Raw genomic sequence first — 26,924 nt, forward strand, 5'->3', positions numbered from 1 at the left:
ACAGGGTAGATATAAACCTCACTTGCTGTATGTACATAGCACAGTGGCGTTTCCCACATCTGTTTGGTTACAGTCTGGAACTGAAAAGGATTTAATTGGCATTGTTACCACTTGATATGCACTTAAGACTTGACACAGTGAAGCTGCAAAATATGTTGATTGGCACAAAAGTTAAGTAAAGGAAAACAAACCAGCACTTGGTTGCACAAGTATTCACCCCTTTTGCGACATGCCTGAAGTCTGATGCAACTCCGTGCCTTCGCGGAAGTCGCATACTGCAAACAGTTTAACGGAGTCCACCTGTGTGCATTTCCAGCACCACATGAACTTGGCCTAAATACCCCGGTTGCTGGAAGGCCCAAGGGTTAGTTAGGGAGCATATTTAAGCAGGCAGCACCCTGAAGGTCAAGGAGCTATTAAAACAACTCCAAGAGAAAGTTGTTCACAAGCACCAGTCAAGGCTGTGTTATAAAAGAATTCCAAACTATGAACATCCCTCAGAGTACTGTTAAATTTAATACAGAATGGAAAGGGTATGTGATTCAATTGTGCTTCTGCCTAGGGTAGTTCGCCAAAACATAGTGGTAGGGTAAGGAGGGCAATAGTTGGAAAAGCAGCCAAGAGGGAGAAACCATCCATGGGACAACTCTCATGTGGACTCTTCACAAAGCTGGACCTAATGGAAGAGTAGCGTGAAGAAAGCCATTGCCGAAACAAACCCATATCAAAGCCCATTTGGTGTTTGCAAAAAGGGAAAGACAGTGTAAGGCGGAGAAAGGATCTCTTGTCTAATGAGATCAAAATTAGTGGTGGACTAATTGGTGAATAGTGGCAGTGCATGGTGGTTACTGCTCTGAGGACATCATCCCCATGGCGAAGCAGGTGGGGCAGCCTCATTCTGTGGGAGTGCCCTTCCTTGGCAGGGACTGGAACATCAGTCAGGATTCAGGGCAATTCTATGAACTGCGAATTGAATGGAGGTTCATCTTTGGTTTGAAAGAACATTTTGAAATCACATGGGTACTGTCGGTTTGGGGGTACATGAGCTGTGCTAGGAATCCCATTCTATCCATTCTGCCACAAATACTTCTAGTGAAAGCAAGGCCCTTCGGCCACCTCTGGCAGCCCCTGGTCGTGATACAGGACATGGCTGTCCTGGCTATGATAGCAACTGTTTACCCTTTTGTTATTCTGACCTCTGGGTGCTATGTGTGCACCTAGGTACAAATTAAGCAGTTCTGAATTCCAAATGGCACATTCACACATCATGCTAGTCCATCCTATAAATAGGACAGTGACCCTAACCCACAGCCAAAATAACAATGGAATGGTTTCAGAAAAAGAGCCTAAATGCCTTGGAATGGGTCCAGACCTCAATCCAATTAAGATTCTGTGGCAAAACTTTCAAGTTGCTGTTCCCCAGCAGTTTGCATCCGTCCAGAAAGAGCCGGAACAGTTTTGCCAGGAGCAATGGGCAAGCACTGTTCCTGGGCAAACAGTTTTGGGCAAACAGTTTTGCCAGGAGCAATGGGCAAGCACTGTTCCTGGGCAAACAGTTTTGGGCAAACAGTTTTGCCAGGAACAATGGGCAGGATCCAGGTGCGCATTGCTGTTAGTGATTTAACCCAGCAGCCTTGAAGCTTGTAATTTCTGCAAAAGTGTTTTTGCCAACTATTGACTGGGAGTGAATATCTATGCAACCCACAATTACCCGGGTTTCCCTTTTGTTTTTAGCTTGCTAAAATTTTGAGCTGCAGTAAGGTATTTTTCACCTTTACCATGCTGAGTATCTTGCACGCATCAGCTGATAACAATGCCATTTAAATGTGCTTCAATTCCTTGTAACAGCAAAATGTGAAACAGCCAAGGGTGGGGATGAATATTTCTCCAAGGCATGATACATACCTTCACAGTGTTGAAACAGTCAAGAGGGTTAGAATATCATGAGTTGTGAATACCAGGCTGGAGCTAACCTTTCTCAAACTTCAGGTAGGTTTGATTTTTCCACCTGCATTTGCACTGGAGAATAAGAGCTGCAAAATTGCATATAATCCAGAATGTCCCAGATTTGCATGTGCTCAAATGTTTGGGGGAAATAACCAAGAATTGTGAAGCTTGGGGGAAAAAATAGTGGTAAAGTACAAAAAGGTCAAAAGCACAAGCATAGCTCTGTCGCAGTTTGCCATCCCAATGCAGTGGCAAATGCTGATTGTTCTACCATTATCAGATGCAGCGGCAGAGCAGTGGCAGGAGGGTGACTGAGGAAAGGGGAGGAAGGAACGTGTTGTGGAAACTGTCCCCTGAACCACCCAAAGTAGCCCACTCCTTCCTGCAATAGACTCAAACTCTATAGTCCCTACAAGCATTCCTACAGCTGACATTTCAAGTCTGTCTTTAAAGGCAGCCCTACTCAGCATTTTATAGTAGTCTGATCTGGACATAACCAGTGCCCATATAATTGATACCCAGCCCACTCCTTCCAAATAAAAGTTGCAATTGATGAATCAGCCCAGAGAGGCCACTCAGCTCTTCACTACCTCCACAAATAATGCTGAGTCCAGGAATATCACCACACTGCATATCTAATTCTTCAGGGTGTAACTGTGTCAAAATCAGTTAACAATCTCCATTCATAGCAGCAACGTTCCCTGCTTCTGTCTTATCTTGCTTTAATGTGTTGTTTTCCTCCCTTTCATCCCAAAACGGCTGCCAGACATGTCTACCAGAACCAAAAAAAATACTATAAAGCTGGATAAGGTGCAGAAAAAGGCAACAAAAACGATCAAGGGACTAAAGCAATTCCTTATGAGGAAATTTCAACATCTGGGACTGTCTAGCTTAGAAAGGTAAACCTGGGAAGACATGATAGACATATACGAGATGAAGAATGTGGTGGAGAAAGCAGAAGTGTTCTCTCTCTCTCTCATAACACAGGGTCATCTCGTAAAGCTGAATGGTAAGAGATTCAGCTAGGAGATAAGACATTTGACACAGTGCATAGTTAGACGGTGGAATTTGCTACCACAAGATTTTTCATTGCCCTTCCACCTAAATGGCTTTAAAGAGGGATTAGGCATGTTCATGGGTGATAAAGTTATCAAAGGCGATGTACTACCTCCAGCATCTGAGGCAGTGAGCTTTTGTGTACCAGCTGCTGGGGAACATGAGCGGACGGTTGTGCTCTTGTCCAGCCGTGGGCTTCCCACGGGCAGCTGTTGGACTCTTGTTCTGATGCAGCACGGCTCTCTGTATGCACAGGGTTTCCACTGCTGCCTTAAGTATGCAGCATACCCAGCATATTGGTGACACTGGGTTGGTTCGCACTTCTGATGTCTCTGAATAGTTTCATTTAGATGTTTCAAAGCATGGGATATGGGCTGGAATCCCAGAACACTTCAGAGACTAACAGCCATGTGGTGTAAATATGGTCCTAACACAAGAAGCAAAATAATTGCAGATGATGACTATGTTTATAAGAGACACTCCAATTTTTCAAAAGCAGGGCTAAAAGCTAGCATCAGTGAATTATCTACAGCTGCAACTCAAACTCTGCATAGAAAATATCATTAGATCTCTCCCTGCATGTTGTCACATTCCATCGACGCATTACCAACTTATGACAACCCCATGGGTGCGTGCCCTCCGAAAGGTCTGTCCTTGGCAGCCCTGCTCAGCTCTTGTAAACACCCAGGGTGTGGCTTCCTTTATAGAATCAGTCCCTCATATTTGGTCTTCCTCTTCTTCTGCCTTCAACTTTCCATAGAACTATTGTCTTCTCCAGCAGCTCTGATCTTCTCATGAAGAGCCCAAGTATGACAGCTTCTGCTTTGCAATTTTTGCTTCCAAAGCAAGTCCTGACCTGGTTTGATCTAGGACCCACTTCTTTGTCTTTAGGCTGGTCTCCAGTATTCACACTCCTGCAGCACTGTGCTTTGAGTGCACCATATATCTCCCTGTCAGCTTTCTGCATACAATGTTTAATTTTGATATTTAAAATCGGTTTGTCTGAGGTTCTGAAACTGCCGTTTGAAACTGTATTCAGAAAAAGTACACTAATGTGCTGATAAAGGCACATCATGAACAACATGAAAACTCGGCCACACCAATTGTCCTTCTAGTCTGTCTCTGACAGCTGCCAAGCTGGAGTATTTCAGATTCGGTATCAACACAAACATTCTGCATATTTATAAGCATCTATACCCATAGGCACTTTTATACACTTACACACACCCATGTACGCACACAGACTGTTGATGTGCTGTGTTGTTACCTAGCTTCGGGCCCAAAGGCAAGTTGTGTGAGGATTCAGCAGGAGCTGGTGTTGATGGCACACAGCATCACGCTGTCAAGTGCAAATCCCTGGCACCAAAGCAGCAACAGACGGATTCCAGAGTGTGCTTTGCTGCAGAAGGAGCGTGGGCTAACAAGCTGGAGCAGCCAGGAGCCGAGCGCGTTGAGTTCATTGCAAGCTGTAGCCGAGAAGAGCGAGCGACAGGTCGGAATGGTGGCGGCCTACCGGGGCTGCTCCAACCCCAGGCCTTGCAGGGCCAGCAGGAAGGGCTGGATTTAGCATAAGGCACACTGAAGCAGCCGCTTCTGGTATAGCTGTCACGGGTGGGCAGCATGTGCCACGAGCTGGAGGGGAGAGCTCAACCTGCCCTGCGCTTCACTGCTTAAGCTTGCTTGCTGCCCCGTAGCTCTGCTGCCCCATTGCTGGAAGCAAAAGGGGAGTCAGCCACTAGCACGCAGAATGGGAGATGAAGTCTTCACGTCCTTCACCTCAGGCAGTGAAGCATCTTAAGGCAGCCCCGGTAATGGATTCTACCAAACAAGCAGAAAAGAAACACTTGACTTGTTTTAGTGGTAAGGGTTTCAGGTACTTTAAAGTTCCACCCAGTACCTTCTAATTCCTCTCAGGCACCAAACTGACTAACACTTTATTTTGTATTATGACTACCAGACTACGGGGATGCATGTACCTTTGGCTGTCAAACAAGACTACTTTCTGAGGGTAAGAAAGTGAAACCAACAAAGTTCTTCTGGCACCCTAAAGAAGTACAGAGTTACAGTCACTCTTGTGTCTCATAACTGCATTTTAGTCTCGCCCTTCTCATATTTCTTGTCCTCTACTCCCTCCTTGCCAGGTTCTCACCTGATACAGTGCAATCTTGCAGTGTATTGATCATGTTTACAGAAAGCAGGCGCATGCATGGATTTAGTGCAAGCACTTCCATGTGCACGTCCCCCCTTTTAAAACCCGAGCTGAATGCTGGACCTCAGAGGTACGGGTTGCCATGCTGGCTTGATCACTTAGAGAAGTACTTATTGGAGTTTGCCTCCACTCAGCTGCTAGGGCTGGGCACCAACAGGTCCTTGCTCAGTTTACTGTACACCCGGGTTGAACAGCGTGGCACTTTGCGACAGACTGAAAGCAGGAGCAGCAGCATGCCGATGACGACTCTCAGCGAGTTTCTGGCCATTCGGCACAAATGGACTGTAGGGAGGCTGGCAAGGACTGGGTTTTTTCTTGCTCTTGTTGGCAAGGGAATTAATGCTACTGTGCTCTGGCAGTCCTCTGCAGGTCTCCACTGGGGGTGGTGGGTGTACTCATACACCTTCGCAAAGACCACAGCTTCTGTCGGCACTAGATAATAGAGTAAACGGTAAATGATGAAGGGTGTTACAGGCCAAAACATCTGGAGGGCCAGAAGTTGACCACACTGCTCTAAATCAAAGAAGTCGTTTCACTGCCATATCTGGAAAGGAAGGGACTGTAGTAGAACACATGTTGTGGAAAGATGGAATATTTTGGATGTAAATGCATGTTCTTATTCAGCCAGAGGATTGTGTTTTGCTGAGAACAAGCCATTCGCACTATGCCTCAGCTCTCCATTTAAACTATGGGTGCAACAGTGATTGTCCATATCCAGGATTGATGGAGGAGGGATAAGAATGTTATTAACTTGGAAGCATTTGGGCAGAGTCATGTCACTTTCCTTCAAGCACTCCATAAATACTGGATGCAATTCAAGGAGGCGCTTGTTCCTGTTTCTGGCAGCGCAGCTTGAAGAGGAGAGAGTCCTCCTTCGCACTGCAGCCTGACACCCCCTTGCACACCCTCAAACTCTGCCGCACGGGGCCAGGGGACTTTCCTGAGCAGATCTGCAGGTTGCAGGCACTACAAAGGAGAACACAGAATTGGCCTTCTCTGATAAGTAGACTTCCCATTATTTTGCCCATTATTATTTATTAAACAGACAATGTATGACCAATGTATGAACTACAACATGAGACAAAAAGAGTTTGTTAATCAAAGTCCAAGGAATTATAGTAAGTCAAACTCTACTAAGTCAAGCACAGTGAAATATATTTTCTGGGTCTGACTGAAATATTGACTGCCTAGCTCATGAAGGTCAGGAACAGCCACTCTCTAGGGCAGGAGTGAGAAATGTGCTACCCTTCAGGTGACGTTGGCCTGGCAATCCCACCAACCTCACCCAGGAGAGCTAATAGTGGGGAGAAGGGGAAGTGGCCAGTTCTGAAGTCTAGGCACTTATCATGGCAGTCTGTGCAGTCACACCTCCAGGGGGACGAGGAGTTCTCACCTCCACCAGAAGCAGGTCTTTAATTAAAGCTGCTGGGCCTTAATTGCCCACTCAAGACACATTACAACAGAGAGCCTTATATAGTCCTTGACACCATTCATTACCCCCTGTAATGATTGCAGCTAATCTCAGAGGGATGGGAGGATCCAAGAGGGGTGTGTGCAAATGACTTCAGAGCCCTTGGGAACTAAAAACGGAGAAGCCGCCTCAGCTGCACCATTGCGGATGGGGGTGTCGGTCCTGCTGCAGGTAGAGTCCTGCGTGTCCCCGGTCCCCACTCTGGAGTCCTGGGTGGGGCTAAGGATTGCAGAGATTTGCTCCGGTCACCCAGTCCTAGTCGGTACCAGCCTTATGCTGTCCTGCCAGCCAGGAAACCAAATGTGTGGGAGCCTCTTCCAAAGTAGAGGGTTGGGCTTTGCCTTGTCATTTGCCCCTGCTACAAAAGCCTCACCCCAGCACTCTGCTTCTCAGCGGGACCGTTTGCAGGCAGCCTGTTTGGGCAGCCCTTTGTCACCTAAACAGATGGCTGGCCGGCTCTCATGGCCGGCTCATTGGTCTCAGCTGGGAAGGGCTCAGCCAGCCACAAAGATGTAAGAAGTGCGGTTCACACAGCCGCTTGCACACGAAGCACCAAGGCATAGAGTTGTTAGGGACAAGCCTAAGGTGTACAGGAAGTATGGCTTCCTTCTAAGAGCATGCGGAAAGCCAGGCTGCGGCAAACCAAGGGTCCATCTAGCTCTACTGCAGCCAACCAGCCCCCTCAGAAAACCCACAACTGGGACAGTGGTGCAACAGCACTCTCTTTCCCATGTTCCCCAGTAACTAGTGTTCCCTCTGCCAATGTTCCCTCATTCAACAACACATCTGTCTTTCTGGAGTTGAGAACAGAATGCCAAAGTTGATGGCTTACACACACACACACACACACACACAATATAAATATATATATGGCTTTTACATGCATACACATATAGAACTGGTAGTCTTTCCATTTCGATTGGAGAGAATGGATCCCTTTACTGGTATCACTGTTTCTTATCTTGCCTTTCCATCTCCAAAATGATGCTCATGGTAGGCGAACAGTAAAATCTCAAAAACCAGTGTGGTGCAGTGGTTAAGAGCCTGGGACTGGGACTCAGACAATCTGGGTTCTAGTCCCCACCCAGCCATGGAGCCAACTGGGTGACTTTGGGCCAGTCACAGACTCTCAGCCCAACCTACCTCACAGGGTTGTTGTTGTGGGGATAAGATGGCGGAGGAGAATGATGTAAGCTGCCTTGAGCCCTTTGTAGGAAAAAGGCAGGATATAAACCGAAAAATAAATAAATAAATAAATAACAATATACAGTTAAAACCAAGCAAACAAATAAATACATTAAAAACAACAGCAGAAGAAGATAAGTAGCACCAACCAATTTCTTTTTTAATTTTCTTTCCTTCTTTGAACTAGTTTTCTCCAAAGCTGGACTACTTGCTTGGCTCTTCCCTGTTCCAGAAAAAAAAACCCTGCGGGTATTGACTTCTCAAACACTGCAAAAGAACAAGGGCAAATGGGGAGATCAGCTGCATCAGGTTTCCAGAGGAGAGGAGGTTTATATGGCTTAAACAAAGTTACAAGGGAGGCTTCTAGAACACAAGGTGAAAAAGACAGGATAGGGAGTTGGTACAGGATTTTGGAGAGAATGTAAGACCACACAGAATAAAAAGCTGGGCAGAAAGAAGAGATCCAGCTCCTACACGTAGGAAATCCATGAGCCCATCTCATCATCAGGTTGCACTTCCTAGGCTGAGCCTTGAACACAGAATTCTGTCTTGGGTAGTATGTATGTGTTCTAAGAATGTAAGCATGCTAAGCCCTAGGAAGAGGGGAGGCTGGAAATCCAAGCAATAATCAGGCCTGTGATGCTCATGCTGACAACTGGCTCCATGCCTCTTCAACTGAACTCTTAACTTCTGGATCTTCTCTACTTTGGTTTCTTTATGAACACAATGCAGATGCTGGTAGTTTTGCAGTTAGGGAGCAGGGTAGTCAAAGAACTGCTTTCTCCCGCATAAAACTCCCAGTTCATGGAGATCTTTGGTAGAGACCTTGTTCCATGTCCCACCAACAGCTGGGGGTGGCAAGGGATGGGGGCTTTTCAGCAGCACACTCACTTTGGTGGTCTTCTCTTGCCCCCATCCAGGCAAATATTTGATCACTACCTTACAGGTGTTCTGACCAGTTAAAACTGTTTTGCATTGTTGAGCTTTTAGGGTGGCATAATTCTTAATTTCGACTTTTTGCCGTTCTGTTTCTGTGTTGCTCTGTCCTTGAGACTGTTTCAAGGTTTGTTTTTGTGTTGGCACAGACATAAAAAACAATTGATTCCTACTTTAGCATGATTTGATTCTTCAGTCATGATGCTCTTATTTTACATTAGAAGATGATGCCTAGAAAACTCTGTTCAGAAAAGCGGCCTTAAAACATGCACTAAATGGAATAACTGTTGAAACGGAATATGCCAAGCAAATTAAGATTGAAACCTCAGAACTAAATGAATTACCAGAGCTGGGAATGAACCTCCCACATCTGTGGCACACTCTTTCTGCTTCTCTAAATCCCACCCCCCACCCCCAAACCTCCCAGCCCCTCCTGAGTAATGCTCTTTCTTCACAGGAGTTGGGTGGGGCTCCCAGACTCAGTTCCCTCATTAAGGCTGCAACCCTATTCCAGCTTGGGAGATTTCCTGAGGGGAGACACGGTTAGTCTGTTGACTCCTGTGGCACCTTAAAGGCTAAGGCAGTCACTTCTCATGGACCCTGCCCACTTTATCACGTGCATCAGTCTGTATGGGAGAGTAAGTCTCGATGATCTCAACAGGACTTCCTTCTGGGTAGACAGGCAGGTGGCTGGGCTACAACCCTACATGGGAGCTCCAGACCTCTCCTTTCTGACTGCTTTTCATTTGTATTTGCTTTTACCTTGACACTTAGCCCCTGCTTGACTTTCTTCTGTTTAGCTTATTCCCATCACTTCCTGGGGGCTTTTCTATTTCATCTCATGTCCTATGGGTGCCCATCCTGAATTTGTTCTCTTTCTCCCCCCCCCCCCGCCCTTATTTACAAGGGGGAGGGAAATCGCAGTGCATCCTCAGCGCTGCTGCTTGGATCTTTGTAGGCTCCTCTGCCCAGCCCAGCCCCTCCCCGCAGGTTGTGATCCAAGCAGCCAGAAAGCTTTACCTCTGTGAGAAGTGTAAAAGGTCAGCACAGGATGCTCTGGGCTAGGCTCATCGGTATGTCAAAACCTGTAAGGGCTGTCTGAGCAGCTTTCTTTCTGCCCCCTTTTTTTTTTTTTTTTGGATCTTATCTTTAAAAGTTGCTTCCCAGGTGGAGTTTGGATTTGGGAATAATTTTCGAGGAGGTATGTGTTCTTTGGACCTCTCTGCCGGTGCTGTTGCAGTTGTCCTGAACTGAATGTGAAGTTAGCACAACTGATAACCTCTTGCACAGGTTAGTGCGAAATTTGTTGCTTTAGGGCTTGTTGTGTGTCTTGGTTCGATCCGTTTCCATTCTGCTGGTGGAGGCTTGGTACCTATGCACATCACTGCAAAATTATGGCTTCTTTAATTCCTTCTGTATTCTGTTGAAAGAAGTAGAAATCCTCCTTTCCAGAGATTGGCAGTACATGTAAGGTGCAGTTTGTCTGCATGCAGGCATACAGAGGGATGCAAATATTTACCTGCTCATCCTTTGGCAGTATGTGATCGAAGCTTCAAAACCAGGGATTTTTTTTTCCTTGTGAATGTCCTGGAATTGTAGACATTAGTATTGCTACAGACCACTGAGCAGAATTTTGGATCGAGAGCTCAGCTTATCACTGGTCTTACTGGATAGTCCTGAGTGGTCTTTCAGCCTTGGTTCACAATTCAGAAAAATTATAGTGACCTGTGAGATGTGCAAAAATACAATGCTAATTTTCATCTGAAGAACGGGACAGGCACCACCTCATTAAGGGCTGTAAAGCTACTGGAATGAAAACAGACTTTTAAAATTGCCCATACTAGAAACCAGGGATGAGCGGCTGGAAGTGTGCACGAATCTTCATGGTCCGTTCCTGTACAGGACTAACACGATTGTATATTTAATCTTTTTTCTTTATTTACTCAGTTTTGTGCACCATAGGCATGCATAATCAGAATTACTGTATTGGATTGGTGTAAGGTGCTGTTACTGTCTCTCCTGAGACAGTTCTCGGAGGTGAAACTGGGTCAGGTCTGTTACAGAAAACACAATAAAGCTTATCCATAATCGACTGGCTGGTTTTCAAGGTGTGACAAGGGTGCTTTTTCTTTTTTCTTTTGAGACAGAAAGTGGGGGCATAAATCTCCAGAATAAATGAAGGACATTTTTAGTGTATTGAGATATCTGCTCTGCAGCCATTGGATACAATCTTAAGCTGGAATCTTTTTGGTGCTTGTATGTATGCAATGTAAGAACTATAATATCAGTAGTGAACTATTTTTAGCTAAACCCTGAATAGGATTGAAACTAGAAAATGTTTCCAATTTTTTTCTCACTTTTCTTCCTTTTATTTTTTAAAGATGAGGGATGAGGTTCTCTACTCCTTGTTTTGGAGAGTCAGGAATGCCTGTAGATCCTTAACAAGATCCTGTACTTGTGGATTTCTTTTAAATTATTGCACATGTAATCACTGTCTTTTTGAGCATCTGAATTGCCCGTCCTTCCAGAGTTCCTATCCTAGGATGCTTCCTCTTACCCACAGTGGACAGGTTGATTTCAGTTTGATCCCAGTCTCTAAGTTTGCCTGGAATCTCTGACCCCGAGAAAGTTCATTTTCTGGGGTTCTAGCACAATTACTTGCTGAGCAAACCTGCTGGTCAGGATGCTATCAACTCCACTCAGGTTCCAAGTAGTTAAAAAATCATCTAATCTAAAAACCATGTTTTGGCTCGAAGATGCTTTCCACCCACACATAGGTATGTTTCCTTCCCCCTCTCCTTTTTGCTTCTGTTTCTTGCTTTGAAAGGAAAGACAAACAGGATCTTTGGGGATTTGTTGAGTGAGTGGTTGGCTCATTCAGCAGCCAGCTTTAGATCTTGGGTGGAGGGAAAGGTGCCCCCCCCCTCACATTACTCATTAATGAAAGAGTGAGCTCCTTCAGACAGCCTGGGAAGAGGGCCTCCTTCAAAGGCCTGCCCTACCATTGTCAAGCCAAGAGGCTTTGATTGCAGACCTGCCTGTGGGGGATCTGGTGTCTCAATTACCCTTGGAAAAACAATCAGGAGAAAAGAATCTTTCCGTGGAATGTCCCAGATTTGCAAAGTGTTAACCAAAGGCCATGCCTGGCCCCCACCTGCCAGACAGGTAGGGAGTGATCAAGTCATCCCCTCCTCCCTGGAGCGGGACCTGTCAGACCTTCTTGAAGGGACCTCTGGAAAAGCCTTAACAGCTGGGTGGACTGTTGTGCAAAAAGAGGATCGGCTCTGGACTAGTAGAAGCAAAAGGGCCATGCCGCTAGCATACCAGCCTCTCAAGTTTCCATTACCGTTCAGAATGAGTCGAAACCCAAGCAGCCTAGAGTGATAAAATGACCCAAAAATCTCAAAAGCTTGCCTGTTTCTGCAATGTTTCCCTGGGCCTAATAAAACAATCAATTATACTGTATGGATTAGGAAATATTTCTTATGGTCAGTACAGCTTTTGGTTCTCTTATGACCCAAAGGATTCACAGAAGATAATAGTCTGTAGACTAGTGCATATTATTTCATCAGATGTAGAGGAGCTGGGTTCACAGAGACACAGCACCGGCATTTTTTAATTAACAGGAAAACTGACATTATCTACCACGCTCCTCAGGATTCCCTGTTCCCTCTGAGCTTAGCTGCAATCTCACAGGAGGGAGGGTGGGGACACAATTTTCCCAACTGCAATATATTGTTCCTATTGTAATCCAAAGCACTCTGGGGTGGCTTGTCTTGAATGGACAATTGAGACGCTTTGCTTTACAAAGAGGATGAAATTAAAAAAAAACCTGCTAGAACTGGTTCGTTGATATGAATCAGCTCCATTGTGTGCATCTCTCATTGGGAGCAGGGCTATGGGGAATGCCGTGAGGAGTCTCTGTCCTTCAAAACTGATCACTGCTGCAGTGGCTGCCGGGCTGCTGTTGGTGCGAGCCGGTCAAGATGTTGGGATCTGGGCAAAGGATTCTGTGCACTGATCCACCACTGATCAGCCCCCAGCTTGATCCCGCTTGCCTGAAAGGAAGGGCTGAGGGATTGGCAAAGTCGTTATATTCCAAACAAGGGATAGTTGTACTGCTGCGCGAAGCGCCACATCATTTTCTGCCACGTGTGTGGCTGCGTTGCTTCCTGCTCTCAGCCATCGATTTTTGCAAGCAAAGTACTGGAAACTGTGCTTTGCACACACCATGCCATCATATTATTTTGAGTTGCTGTTAGAGTAATACTGATCCCTAGCTGAACCTCGTATCATATAAATCCTCTGTATAAAGAGCCAAGGGAGTTGTGTGTATGTATATTTGGTTCCTTGTTCTTTGGTCACATCTGATTTTGCACTCGTGATAACATTGTTAAACACTTCCGACACTGTTAGACTCTTCCACTTGTACCACTTTTTCTTGGGAATGAGAGACCCACATAGATCCCTGTGAAAAAAACGACGACTTGTATTAACGCTGTCAAAAAAAAGGTTTTAAAAGGATGCTGCTGTAAAAGAGGGTAACCCACACCTTCTGAGCACCTAGAGTTACAGGGAATCATGAAAAAGACGCAGAACACTGAGAAGAGTCAGCTCCAGGGATACAGACTCTTACCACAAAGGGCCACCCCTTTTACGAGCCACCCCTTTTCATGAGCCAAAGTCACTTGGAGTCACGCTCTCCTTTGACTGCTGTTGGGAAAAGTAAAGCCAAAGCTTAGCTGACCTCCTTGCAGCTTTTCTGGGTCAATGGCCAGGGTTGGTACCTGCTGTACTTTGGCAGCAGGCACTGGGAATACTGCACAGTTAAGACTTCTCATTTTTGGAACTGTGTACCGGAGCAGCTGCGCAAATTTGGCAAAAACAAATTCAAATACAGATTTTAAAAATGTGTGCACAATTGGAGCTAAAAATAACAAAAAAGTGGCCAACCAGTGACAGTCCCTTCAGTGCATTCTTTTCTGCCATAAAGGGGGAAAAGCTGTGGCAAGTGAAAAGCAACTTACAAGCCTCGTGGGGCACAAGCCAATGACAGTCACCTCAAATGGGGGGCAGGGTGGCCTGGGAGAGCTTGGCAAGAGTAGCAAAGATTTTTTGGCCACTCTAACCGAATGGGTCACTCACTGCTTGCCGGTACCCACTGTTGGGTTGGTTGCCCAGGTTCAGATGACACAACAGCCCATAGTAGCAACAACAATTTCTGGAACAACCCGCTTGTTTGAAACAAACAAGCCACCCCTGCGGAAAGCACTTTAGGCCACCCGTGCGGCTCCTGACAAACGGCCAGGCTTACTGTGGGTTGGCGGCCACTCCTTCCTCCTCTGCAGCAGGACCCAGCTAGGTTTCCCTCCCCACTAAGATCACAAGCCCTTTTCTACTCACTGGGCCTTCCCTCCATTTCGATTATTTTGTTCTCCTTTGCTGCTTGCTTTCGATGATCTCTCCTTTGACAGCCAGTGACGGCACCGTCAAAATACCCAAGCAGAATATGGGAGGGACTGTCAGGGGTTCATCATCCCCTTTTTAGAAAACAGTACAAAAATTGAGCTTCAACTGTGTGCATTTTTTATGTGTAAAATGTTAATGAATTACTTTTAATGTTTTAATGTCATACTCAAGGCAAGTGCTTACTTGCATGCTTGAACTGGCCCAAAATGTTTGTGAGCCGCCCCGAGGCTTCGGCGAATGGGGCGGCATAGAAATTTTCTAGAAGAGGGAGCTGTCCATCTGGCCCCAGCAGCCTAAAGCAGGGGATGTCATGGTACGGAGGACGAGATCCTCCACCCCACCAGCAGCCCTTGGCTGCGCTGGCCTGTTGTGAGATGCTCACCATTCTGGAGACCTAATTTTGCTTCTCCCTGCACTGCAGACCACCGAGCCACCTCCATCGGGCCATGACGGTCACGTACACAGCCCGAGTGGCTAATGCCCGCTTTGGTGGCTTCTACAAGCTGTTGAGCCTCTGGCGTGGAAGTATCTACAAGCTGCTGTACAAGGAGTTCCTGGTCTTCTCAGCTTCCTACCTGGGACTCAGCCTCACCTATCGGTAAATAAGGGCAGGAGGAACACCTTCTTGTCCTTCTGGTGCGGGGGGAGGTCCAGGTATCCCAGAATGGCCCAAGTGGAAAAGAAGGGCACACCTGCTCTCTGTTACCTTGCCCCCCCCCCCACTATTCAGGGCTCATGACCTTCTTTTCCTAACCTTCTGATACCTAGATCCAAACACCAGGCAGTGGCATTTCCCCAGAGTGGGAGCAGCTTTCTCTTAATGGCGAGAGAGGCTTTGTTCCTTCAGGAAAGTGAGTCGCTCTAACGGCATCATTCCGCTGGCAGAGCCAGCTTTGCTGACAGACTGAATATCCCGACTCCCTTGCAGCTGCATTTGTCCCCCTCCCGCCCCCAACCTTCTCTGGAGGGTTGTGAGACACTCCAGATCCCACTTGTGAGGATGTCGGGGTGAGGGCAGGGTGGACATCCACTTGTAGTATTCTGGACTTAACCAAAGGTGTTGATGCCTTCGGATGTCTCTGAATCAGGAAGCTTTTGCACAGCCCAGGGCACAACTGTGTTCAAAACAGTTCTGACTGTAACACAATACAGCGGCGTGTGATGGGGAGGGTGTGTATAAACCTGGCATCGCCCAACCTCACCCCCTTTCACAACAGCTGTAATTACCTTGTTTCTGGGCACCCTTGACATAAGCAGCAGCAGTCAGAACCTGTTTAAGTGAATGGGGTCGAAAGTGCGCATGCACACACACGCCGTTGCCTCCACCCAGGGGAGCCCTGTGTGCACACGTGTACGCCTACTCTCTGTTCAGCTGTGCCACGTTAGAACCTGGACCAGAGGAATGCAAGTCATCATGAGGACAGATCCTCCTTGTTTCTCCGCCCGGGGTTCAAGTTGCTTTGGCCCAGTTTTTAACTCCAGAACATGATGGTGACCAATGCAGGACTTACTGCGGTTCTGGGTACTTCTAGGCAAGGTTGTGTGTAGTTACCCTGCCTAATTTGCATTTTATGGGGGACTGGCCATCATCTTCTTCCACTTGCAGCGGTGTTCTCCACTGCTTCTTCCATCTTTTTTATACTGTAGAAAATCCATGCAATTACCCTGCCTCACTTGCAGAATCTGTAGCCCTCCCAGGTTTCAGGTTTCTTCATTTCTTCTTCCATCTTCTTCTTATTGCAGAAAACCTGCTTTAAAAAGATGCAATAATGACCTGATGCCTTTGAATTACTAGCACTAGTAGGAGTCCTCTACCTAGAAGCACCTTTTTACATAATGGTGTGTACTTTGCTCTCCTGATGACTGAGAAGGCTTTCCCAAGATGAGCACCTCTGAATTGCCCTCAGATGAGCTCCCAGGTTGCCAAGCGTCTTGTTATGTACACAACTCGCTTCTAACAGACAAGTGGGTGGAATACACACCCATCCCTCTGCAAGACTCCATCTAGCTCTTTGTAGTGTATGCACGGCCGACCTCAGCTACCAGCATTAGGCTGTTTCTGGCACTTGGATGCAGCCTTTCCCAATGTGGTCCTGCCCCCTCCCCCCACCATAAAGTGTTGAACTATAACTCCCAGAATCCCCCAGCCATTCTGCGGTTGTTCTCCAACACATCTAGAGGTGGCCAGGTTCAAGAAGGCTGCTCTGATGCGTGGAGGCGCTCCAAGACTGCTCTCCCGTTTCACGGTATTGTTTAAAGCAGCCTTTGCTTCCAATGGCCAGCCCACACTTGCCTTTCAGACTGCACTGGGCTCTCCCCTTGCAAGAATGCAAACAGACGGATATTGTTGCAGCCATGGCTGCCAGCCTGTGCCAAATTAACCTCCTCCTCCTCCTCCTCAATCTTGCTTCTTCTTCTTCTCCCCACCTCTAGCTTTGTCTTGACTGAGGATCGGAAACGAATCTTCGAAAAGGTGGTCATCTACTGCGACAACTATGCCAACCTCATCCCAGTCTCCTTTGTCCTGGGTGAGACATTTGAATCTGCAGCCCTCGTGCTGTGTGGCTGTATGTTTTTCCCATCGCAGCCCCTTGGTTGCTGGAGTGGTCTCTTCATCTGAGATATCTAATCCAAGGTCTTGCTTGTCCTTTGCTGCTCAGTTGGAGGGCAATGCAAGGTAATCTTGTAAAGCTCAGTAGCAAGAAATGCTCCTGGTCCGGATTTGCTTTTGACTTACCTAATCTCTTAAGGCAATGGCACAATAGAAGATGCTATGGACTCTTAATAGTTCCAGCTGGAAAATGGGTAGCACCTGGAGCACCTGTGTATGCCAGTGCTCATGGAAAGGGTTGCTAGGGCTCTAACCTTCCCAAAAGTGAGCCAACCAGCCCAGGAAGCCCTGTCTCCCTGACCCAAACATACAGGTTTTGATTAAGTGTGTGCAAAAATGAGGGGGAGGCACTCTGCAAATGCTCAGAAAAATATTGCATATCTTAATAGTGGACCCGGCTCTCTGAGCTTTGGTAGCCAAAATGGCATCATTCGTTCAAAAAAGGGAGATATCAGAAGACTTGCTGAAGCGACCCACCAAAAAAGTTGATTTGGAGGGATGCCTAACTGCCCAATGAGGGCCTAGTATGTTCAGTGGCTGATGGGGGGTGGGGGGTGGAACATCATTGTGGAGGGGGAAGGAAATGGAGTGGCTGAAAAACTGAACAGAAACCATCCGTACTGCACCATTCTGTTGCAGGCCCTTCATTTTTGCAACCGTGTGTTTCCAGGACTGAAATTGCTTTCCGAACATGTTCTAACCCTTGGCCCTGGTTCCAGTTATGCCTTCAGGCTTACACTGTGAGCAAGACGGCCTAACGGAGGGATGGGGACCGCGTGCCGATGTAACCCTCCCGTCTCCTGGGCTCATTCAGGCTTCTACGTGACGCTGGTGGTGAACCGCTGGTGGAGCCAGTACACCAGCATGCCAATGCCGGACCGCCTGATGTGCGCCATCTCTGGGAATGTGCACGGGACTGACGAGAAGGGGCGGCTTTACCGACGGACGCTCATGCGCTACTGCAGCCTTTCCGCTGTGCTGATCCTTCGCTCGGTCAGCACCGCGGTCTTCAAGCGCTTCCCCACCATGGACCATGTCGTGGAGGCAGGTGAGTGCAAGGCACGGACGGTTTTCCTCCCACTGAGCAAAGGTGGCAATCTAGCACAGCCTTCCTCAAGCTGCCTCCCTCCAGATGTGTTGGATTGCCATCCCCAACAGCCTCGGCCAGAACGATGGCTATTGGAGTACGACCCAACACATCTGGAGGATGCCAGCTTGAGGAAAGGTGTTCTGGGTACGCCACAGTCATTTTGGGTAAATGTAACGAGAATGTAAGACTGGACCTAGTAGAAGAAAATGCCAGCTGCCTCAGGGCGGCTGTACGTCACAGCCATTTCGCCGTCTCCGCTTTCAGGTTTCATGACCCGGGAGGAGCGCAAGAAATTCGAGAACTTTAACACTTCCTACAACAGATACTGGATCCCCTGCGTTTGGTTTACCAACTTAGCTGCACAGGCACGCAAAGAAGGCCGCATACGGGATAACTCTGCTCTGAAGCTGCTGATGGAGGTGCAGTTGCGAATTCTTTTGCTTGGACTATAGGCTCAGACTGGTTTAATAGTGTTCTTTCCTCCCTGTGAAATGATGGGAGCTGGAGTTCTGGTGGGGTGTCCTCAAGAGGCTGCGACTCCTAGGATTCTGTAGGGAAGCCATGACAAGTTAATGGGTATGAACCTGCAGAGGGGGCTTCGCTTTTAGCATTCTCAGGTTCCCAGAAATGCTGCTTGTTCATGCAACCAGCTGGTATCCAGGGCAGCTGTCGATAAGTTACATAGCTATAAAATGACATAAAATATGAATAAAAGCAGGGGATAGAAAAAGATAAGAGCAGCAGTAAATTAAAATAGTGGGAAATCTGACTTGAGCCTAAGAGGTCTCTGCTATTTAGGTGAACCTGTCTTGGGGGGAGAATTGCTCAGATGGCTTTGAACTACTGAAGGGACACTTTCTGCCCACCTGAGGTGACAAGTACATCTGGAAGAGATGCTCAGCAGCCGAGCAGCTGAATGTGGGAGCAGGCTTTCCTTCCAGTCCCAAGCCATGCCGGGTTTTGAAGATCAATACCAAAACCTTGTACTGTGCCTTGAAATGGACAGAGAAACACTGGTGTTCTGTGATCCCAACACCTAGTCCCAGTTAGGGTGCTTCCAGACATAAGACTTCTGGCTGGCACTGCTGGTTGTTTTCCTGATTTTGTTGCTAAGGGTTTTGGGAATTATGATCCACACAGTAAATAGATTTCTATTTTTTAAAGGTCCCCCTGCCCCCGTCAGTTCACTATATCCTGTCCACAGCAGTGGCGGCCAGGTGGGATCTTGCATGATCAAATGTGGTTTCGCTTTCTCTTCTCCCTCCCCACCCTTCCTCTTCCTTCTGCGTATTTTTGGTTATTCCTTTAGTTTTTCAAGGGAGTGTGGTATTCAATGTTCACATTGTCCTGTTAGGAACAAGGTCTGCAGTGCTGTTCCTTCCTTTGTTAATCAAGTCATGTTTGATCTCACACCATTGAACTAACATGATCCTAAGTATGTTCGTCCTCAAAGCACAGCACAAGGCACACAAAAGCTGAAGAGAGCTGTAACTATAGGACAGGGGGATCCTCTTTCCCCTCCCAGAAACTACTTGTGGGGAATATCTCGTATTTACTAGATCAGTTTAATGAAGTGGGAATCCCTCTTCAAATCCCCTGAACCCCTCACTCTCCCACCCACACAATGAAGGCAAAAAACAATGTAATGATTCACACATAATGACAACCCATAGTTTAATTAACTAGGACTTGTTTCATTAAGACTCTCATTATATGTGAATCCAGAACTACAAGTTGTTAACCACAGACAACCCGTGAAGAGAAGACATAGCTTGCTTTTGGGTTCCGTTCTGTAAGGGGTTTAAGCCATGCATGGTTGTTATGGGCAAACCCACAATCATGGGCTGGTCTCAGTTGTTTTGCCAGGCTACAGGACAGCTGGGAGAAACATTTTTTTTAAACCCAGCACAGCCTCTTGACATGCCAGTTCTACAGTGCTACAAATCGCTTTGGGATGCAGGAAGGAGTGGCTGAAGGTGCAAGGAAACACAACCAGGGCCCAAGAAAACAAACCATGCCAGTCTCTCACTGTCCCGGAAAGGATGCAGCTGGTTCACCAGCCTGAGCTGAACAAAGGTGCTTGATCCAGTAGTAAACATGGATCTAAAAGTGCCTCAAACCTATGAACTTGATCCTTTGGAGGGATCAAGTAGACTGAACACCATTTCCCTGGAGCAGATAAACCTCCCATTGCCGTCTTTTGTGGATTATATTTCAGTGTATTGGTTCATGTCAGTAAATGCCAGACATCAGTTCAGTTCTTTTACCACCTTACTGACTCAGAGGAAAATGAGAAACAGAGTTGGGCATTGTCTGCATACAGACTGAGCCTCACCCCAGATCCTCAGATGACTTCTCCCTGTGGCTTTATATAACTCAGTGTTCCCTGACATGGTGCCTTCCAGATGTTTTGGACTACTGGATCAGCCCCAGCCAGCATAGCCAATGCTCAACAATGACGGGAAAAGTGTCCCAAATATCTTGAGGCCATCGGTTTGAGGAAAGCTGCTCTGCCATGTTGAACAGCATGGGGGACAGAATGGGTTCTTGTAAAGATCCCACAGTCATGGGACAAAGCCACAGTCACCCAGCACTACCTCCTGGAACTGGCCCTGCAAGTATGTGCAGAACCACACAAACACCCTCTGAGAGTCTACACAAAGGATATCATGGCCAGTGGAAGCAAAAGCTGCCGAGGGGTCCAGGAGAATCAATAGGGTCCCTTCCCTGAACTTTTGGGAAGAATGTGAAAGCAAAACCAGGCCTGAAGCCCACTTAGATGGCCATTTACACATCTCCAAAGAAGAGGGCTCATCTTCATCACCACCAATGCATCACCACAAAAGAGGACATCACTGTGCATAAAATGTAGCATTCAGGAAGAATCGCTATAACTTGCTGTACACAGAAATGCAGTGTAGCTCACCATAGTGGGGGAAGATTGCTTGTCTACTCAGCCTGCTCTCCAGATGCGAAGTGCAGCTTGGAATTTCTGGGCATCTCCTGTCCTGGCTCCAGTGGTTTTTCTTTCTTTTTATCCTGGACTTGGACTAGAAAGCCCCTCAAGAGAAAGGATGTAGATCCAGTAGTAAACATGGATCTAAAAGTGCCTCAAACCTATGAACTTGATCCTTTGGAGGGATCAAGTAGACTGAACACCATTTCCCTGGAGCAGATAAACCTCCGTCTGTGTCCTCTGTGAAAACTGGTCTCAAAAACTTTAGCCAGATGCAGGTTCTTTTGCGTAGCACCTGCTTAGCAGTGGCTATTCTCTCCCACCTCAGGAGCTGAATCTCTTCCGGGGGAAGTGCAGCATGCTCTACCACTATGACTGGATCAGTGTCCCACTGGTCTACACACAGGTGAGTGAAGGACCCGAAGCACATGGCAAGCTCGACGTGCTCCACTTGAGAACGGGGCTGTGACCACCTTCTGATTTCTGTGTTCTCCCCAGACAGCCTGGCCTGATGGAAAGCTGTGTGGAAACTTCTGCTGAACCATTTTGTCCTTTTTCTTGTTTCCCAGGGCTTCTAGATACTGCAACTGCTCCCCAGCCCATTACGTGAAAAAATTAGGGAAGGGGATGCTTGCAACTGGATGGATGGGAGGGGTGTTTTAACCCCGTTTCACCCAAAATTGGTCTTATGTAAATGCCCCACCACTTCCTCATCAGGCCAACTTGGGGTTCAGAGTCCATTTGGGGATAAAATTGTTTATTAAAGACAGGGGATGCATTTGCAGGAAAAAAAATCAGTAGGTGAGAGATGGGTTAAGCACTCTGAAACTATTCTTTCTAAACACATAATTGTGCATAGGGTAGAAATCAGAAGAAATCTATCAGACTATTTATGAACTGTATTTATGCCCCAGCACCTACATTAATCCTCTTCTTTCTCTTAATTTCATTCTTACAACAACCCACTGAAGTAGCTTAGGCTGAGAGTCAGTGACTGGCTTCAAGTCCACCAGTGAGCTTTGTGGATAAGCCAGGACTAGGATCTCCTGAACCCCAGTTCAACTCTCCAACCACTCCACTGGCTCCCAGATTAGTAGTTACTAGAGACAGGGCCTTTTGTGTAGTAACCCTTTATCTGTGAAATTCAACTCTTGGGGTGGGAGGTATGGCCCATACTCTACTGAATTATAAGCAGACCTTAAAGGCCTTTTTATTTCAAGCTGCTTTTAATTAATATATATGATTCTCTGTATTGTGTTTAACTGCTGCTGTTTCATGTTGGATGTTCCCCTGATGTATAAAAATGGGTGTAGCATTATTGCAAGGTTTTGATATGAGGAGCCTTAGGCTTTAAAAGGTAGCATACGATTTTAAAGCAAGCAAGCAAATAGTTGAAGCTGGCCATGAAATGAAGTGGACAGCATTTGAACAGTTTAAATTTATTTACATGAAACTTGCAGCTACCATGATAATGAACCCACAATCACATCTCACATTCTGTGCCAGGAAACTAAGCTCTTGGATAATATTCAAGGTGTTGGTTATCACCTATAAAGCCCTTAATGGCTTGGTGCCTGGTTATCTAAAAGAGCGCTTGCGTCCATATATGCCCTCCTGCCCCCTGAGATCGGGCGGCGGAGGCCCTTCTCCAGGAGCCCTCCATGAAAGATATTAGGAGGGCGAGTACCCGAAGGAGGGCCTTCTCTGCGGTGATGCCCTACCAATGGAATGCGCTCTCCAGAGCGGTCCGCCTGGCACCGTCGTTATTTGTTTTTCGGCACCAGGCCAAGACCTTTTTATTTAAACGATATTTTAACTGTTAATTGTTGTTGTTATTTATTTATTATACACCTGCCGAGAAGTATCCAGATTTTTAAACTTTATTCAATATTTGTTTATTTGTGTTGTAAGCCGCCCAGAGGCTTGTTGCAAAGGGGGCGGCATAAAAATGCTTTAAATAAACAAACAAACAAACAAACAAACATTGCTATCACCGAAGCTCTGCGGTGGCTGAGGTCACTGGCACATTAGTGTGTCTGCCAGAGATCAAGTCATACCTAGAGGGCCTTCTGGAAGAGGAAGTCTCAGGCTTTTGGAGAGCTGCCTTGTGTCTACCACAGTTCTAAACAGCAGTTGAAGAGCTCATGCTTTGGGTGCAAGATGGGGAATGTGGGACCCTTCAGATTTTGCTGAGCTGCAACTCCCATGCTCCCTCACCATTGGCTGTGCTGGCGAGTCAGAGGTTGACAACATCTGGAGGGCTACCTTTTCCCCCACTGCTGCTTTAGCATAATCCCAAATGGCTGCCACCCTTTAGTCATTTGCTTCAAATTACTAACACAGAATGTTGTTTGGACCACTTGAGGTAAATTAAATACCCTCAACACACTGAGTGCCTTTTTCTATACCCAACTAGGTCGATGGAGATTGTAATCCTGTGTCCATTGCCTCAATGTATGTAAACCTCTGAACTTGGACACTTGCTGTATCCTGAGCCTGGCACACTTTGTGCTGGGCGTTTTCTCCGGACAGCCATTTTTGACTGTGTCAATTTAGTACCAGGAGTGAGGAGGAAAGGAAGATGCAGGGCTGACTGAAATTGGAGTAAGGCTTCCCTTCCTGATGCCCAAGCATACCTCTTTTCTCTCTCTGAGGCCCAGATGAGATCTTGAGGGAGCAGTGTGCATGCTTCTTTTCGTGCTGGCTATGAAGGGGCAGGGTGGAGTCCTGGCATTTGAAATCCCAGCTCTGAGGTCACTGGGACTCGGAAGAATCCTATGGCCTCCCAGAGGATGTTGGAAGGCCATAGGACAGCATACTAAGAAGAGATCAACATGCATTGGTTCAGCTCTTGGAACATTTTTGGGTAGGGAGTCATGGTTCTAATGCAAGTCAGGAAGAAAGCATAGAAGGGGTGCACTGTTTCTTATTTATTAATCAAAACTGAAAGGCTGTGATCTCGTGTATGTATCTATAAGTATTAATATATTTATCATTACCCATATAAACATGCATTAGAAGCTCTTCCACTATTATTCCTTAGCAACCAATAATTATTAGGGGCCCAATCATAGAGGAACAGAGAGAGCCTGAGTGGTTAATCCATATGATCTAAGTAAGGTCAAGAAACCGGGGCTTTGAGATTCTGTGTCTAATACATCGGCCTGTTTCTCTGCTTCTTGTCCTGCCCATGACAGGTGGTTACTATTGCTGTGTACAGTTTCTTCGTTTCTTGTCTCATTGGGCGGCAGTTCCTTGACCCAGCCCAGGGTTATAAAGGACATGACCTGGATCTGTGGGTCCCTGTTTTCACACTGCTTCAGTTCTTCTTCTATGTTGGATGGCTTAAGGTAGGGCAGGTGTGAGGTCTGTCAAGAGGGCATCTTCTGTGGCAAGGAAGCACTTGGGGAGAGAGGAAGGGTCAGTGGAGCGAAGGATGGGGGCCTGCGGGAGGTCGGAAGAGGGGCCGAGTGTGCTTCGCCTTGCCACGCTGAATGTGGAGCTGGTCACAGAGCTTGCCAGGTGGGGGTCCCTCTTACTGTGGATCTGCGCACCCTGCAGGTCGCTGAGCAGCTCATCAACCCTTTCGGGGAGGATGACGACGACTTTGAAACCAATTTGCTGATCGACAGGAATTTCCAGGTAATTCTTCCCTCCCCTTTTCTACTCAGGATTACATGCAGCGCTTTTTGAAAGAGATTAGTTTTGCCTTTCTATATTTAGGATGATTTCCAGCATCCCATAATGGCAAATCTAAGAACCGTTCCTAAATTCCAGATTCCCATATCCCTCCAAGGATATGTGGGCACTCTGCGTCTCTGGCTTCCTGCTCTGTGCTGCCCAACCAGTATCCTCCGGCACTCCTCCTTCCCCTGTAGGTTTCCATGATGGCTGTGGATGAGATGTATGGGGACCTGCCTCTCCTGGAGAAGGATCGCTACTGGGACGCCTCAAACCCTCGCGCTCCGTACACAGCAGCTACGGTTTTCATGCTGCAACAGCCGTCATTCCAGGGCTCCACTTTTGATATGACGTAAGGTTTTTGCATGTTATGGAGCAGAAAAGGGGAACAGAGTTTTTCTAACTTGGTAGAAGAGGAAAAGGGTGCACCCTGGAGCTGTTGAAAGCTGAGCCTTTTTTCTCCTTTTTGGCCTCACTTTTTCATTTGCGGGGAGAACGTGTGCTCCTCCACATGTTGTTGGCCTACAACTCCTGTGATCCCTCCCCACTGGCTATGTTGCTGGATGAAAACTGTAGGCCAAACCATGGTGGCGGGGGGGGGGGGGCAGCCGCAAACTGCCTGCCCCTGTCTGGGAGCTGCCACTTTTCTCTCCAGGCCAATGAAGGCCTCTGCTGGCGAGCCCTGCAGGCTCCCACAGAACCACCATGCCGTCCTAGCCCAGAGAGTCTTAAGGTGCTGGTGTGTGAGGGCAGCGTGGAAGATCCCTGTCCAGTGAACCCTCGTGCAACTAGTGGGAACTGAAACATAGAAACAGAGTGAGCCAGAAGGGGCCTCCCAGGCCTTCTAGTCTGACCCCCAGCTCCAGCCGGCTCTGCTCACGACATGCCCACCATGTGCATGTCCAGCCTCTCCTTGAACACCCTCACCGATGGGGCCTCAGCCACCTCCCGGGGAAGCCCATTCCATACACGCAGTCTGTAACATTATGCCTTCTGTTTGCAGCCTGCCCAAGGAAGACATGCAGTTCCAGCCGCTTGAGGAGATTGCGGAGGGCCTCGAACACAGTCGCCACGTGCCCGCCCACCTCTTGAACCGGCTGCTTTCCACAGCCCCGGCCCCCAGTGGGTTCGGGCGCCGACTGTCCTTGCTGAGGCGCAAAAACAGCTGTGTTTCTGAAGCATCCACCACCTACAGTTGCCTCTGCCAGGACACCCAGGCGGCTGACTGTTCTTGTGGGCCTCCCGGGCTGCATTTGCCCAACAATGTTCACATCAGCTGTGAAGGGGAGGTGGAAAACGACGATGAAGTTGCTGGCCATGACACACACACCGATCCCTCTGAGGCCCAGGCTGACGGACTGGCTGACCCACCTCAGAATAGGCTAGACCAGGAGTGTGCTGCGGCCAACCCTCAAGATGCAATGCCCCTCGTGGACATGTCTCTTCCCGAAGCAGCGAGTGACTTGTCACAGCCTCTCCTAGAGCATGGCTCTTCAGATGCCTCCTCCTTTCACAGCCCAAAGGAAGCTCCTGGCAAGGGGGTGCTTCCACCAGCCAGCTACCCCCACTGGTTACAAAGCCCCATTGAGGAGGAAAATGTGGCATGAACTTGTATTTTGGCCTCCATGGGTTGGAATGGAGCGCTTGCAAACAGTGGCCTATCACAGCAGTTCAGTTGAATGCGGGCCTTGTAGCTGAAGGACAGCAGAAATTAGACAAATGGAACAGCCTTCATGGACTGGGGGTCAGGGAAGTTTTAGCTGGTGACTTAAAAATGAATTAATCTTGATTTGTGCCGTTGGGAAAACATTTTTGCTTGGAAAGAGAGGCACTTCTCCTGGCAGATACCTGGCCTTTGCTGGTATGTTGCTACCTCACGAAGAGGGGGTTAATCAGTCCCCCTTCCCACTCGTGACCAAACATACCATCTTTTGCTTGTTTTTGACTTATATCTACAGACACTCGAGATGAATGCAGGAAGGGGAACATGGACACTGATCTGCCCCACCAGTACCCTTCTGTCCCAAAGTCAGCTGTGGCATCTCATCCTTCTCTCTCATGCAGGCACTGGATGATGAAGCAGAGAGAGGAAAAGGAAGAAGATACAGGTGACCTCGCTGGAGCTTCCTTCTTACCCTCCATATGGGTTGAACTTGTTTTAAAACTGTGCCTTTGTAATATTTTATTAACTAGTATTTTGTATAGAGTAGAATTTGTGGAAGTGTGTGTTAACACGATGCTATTTTTCAAGCCATTCCATATATTGGACACCAATCTAAAAATATAGACTGTCAGCAGTGCTCTCTGTGGCCA

The 26,924-nt window shown here is 47.4% G+C and overlaps 1 protein-coding gene across 1 annotated transcript; it reads left to right on the forward strand.

Annotated features, from left to right (window-relative positions):
* The first annotated feature begins 14,719 nt into the window (after positions 1-14,719).
* Positions 14,720-26,218, forward strand: BEST2 (bestrophin 2). The gene is made up of 9 exons (XM_044453759.1): positions 14,720-14,871; positions 16,707-16,801; positions 17,699-17,932; positions 18,239-18,393; positions 21,259-21,336; positions 24,128-24,280; positions 24,492-24,572; positions 24,809-24,963; positions 25,615-26,218. The coding sequence occupies exons 1-9, from the start codon at positions 14,720-14,722 to the stop codon at positions 26,216-26,218; spliced, it is 1,707 nt and encodes a 568-aa protein (XP_044309694.1).
* Positions 26,219-26,924: the final 706 nt, after the last annotated feature.

Source organism: Varanus komodoensis, unplaced genomic scaffold (assembly GCF_004798865.1).
Source record: "Varanus komodoensis strain SLA01 unplaced genomic scaffold, ASM479886v1 scaffold7_1, whole genome shotgun sequence".
Taxonomy (NCBI): Eukaryota; Metazoa; Chordata; class Lepidosauria; order Squamata; family Varanidae; genus Varanus; species Varanus komodoensis.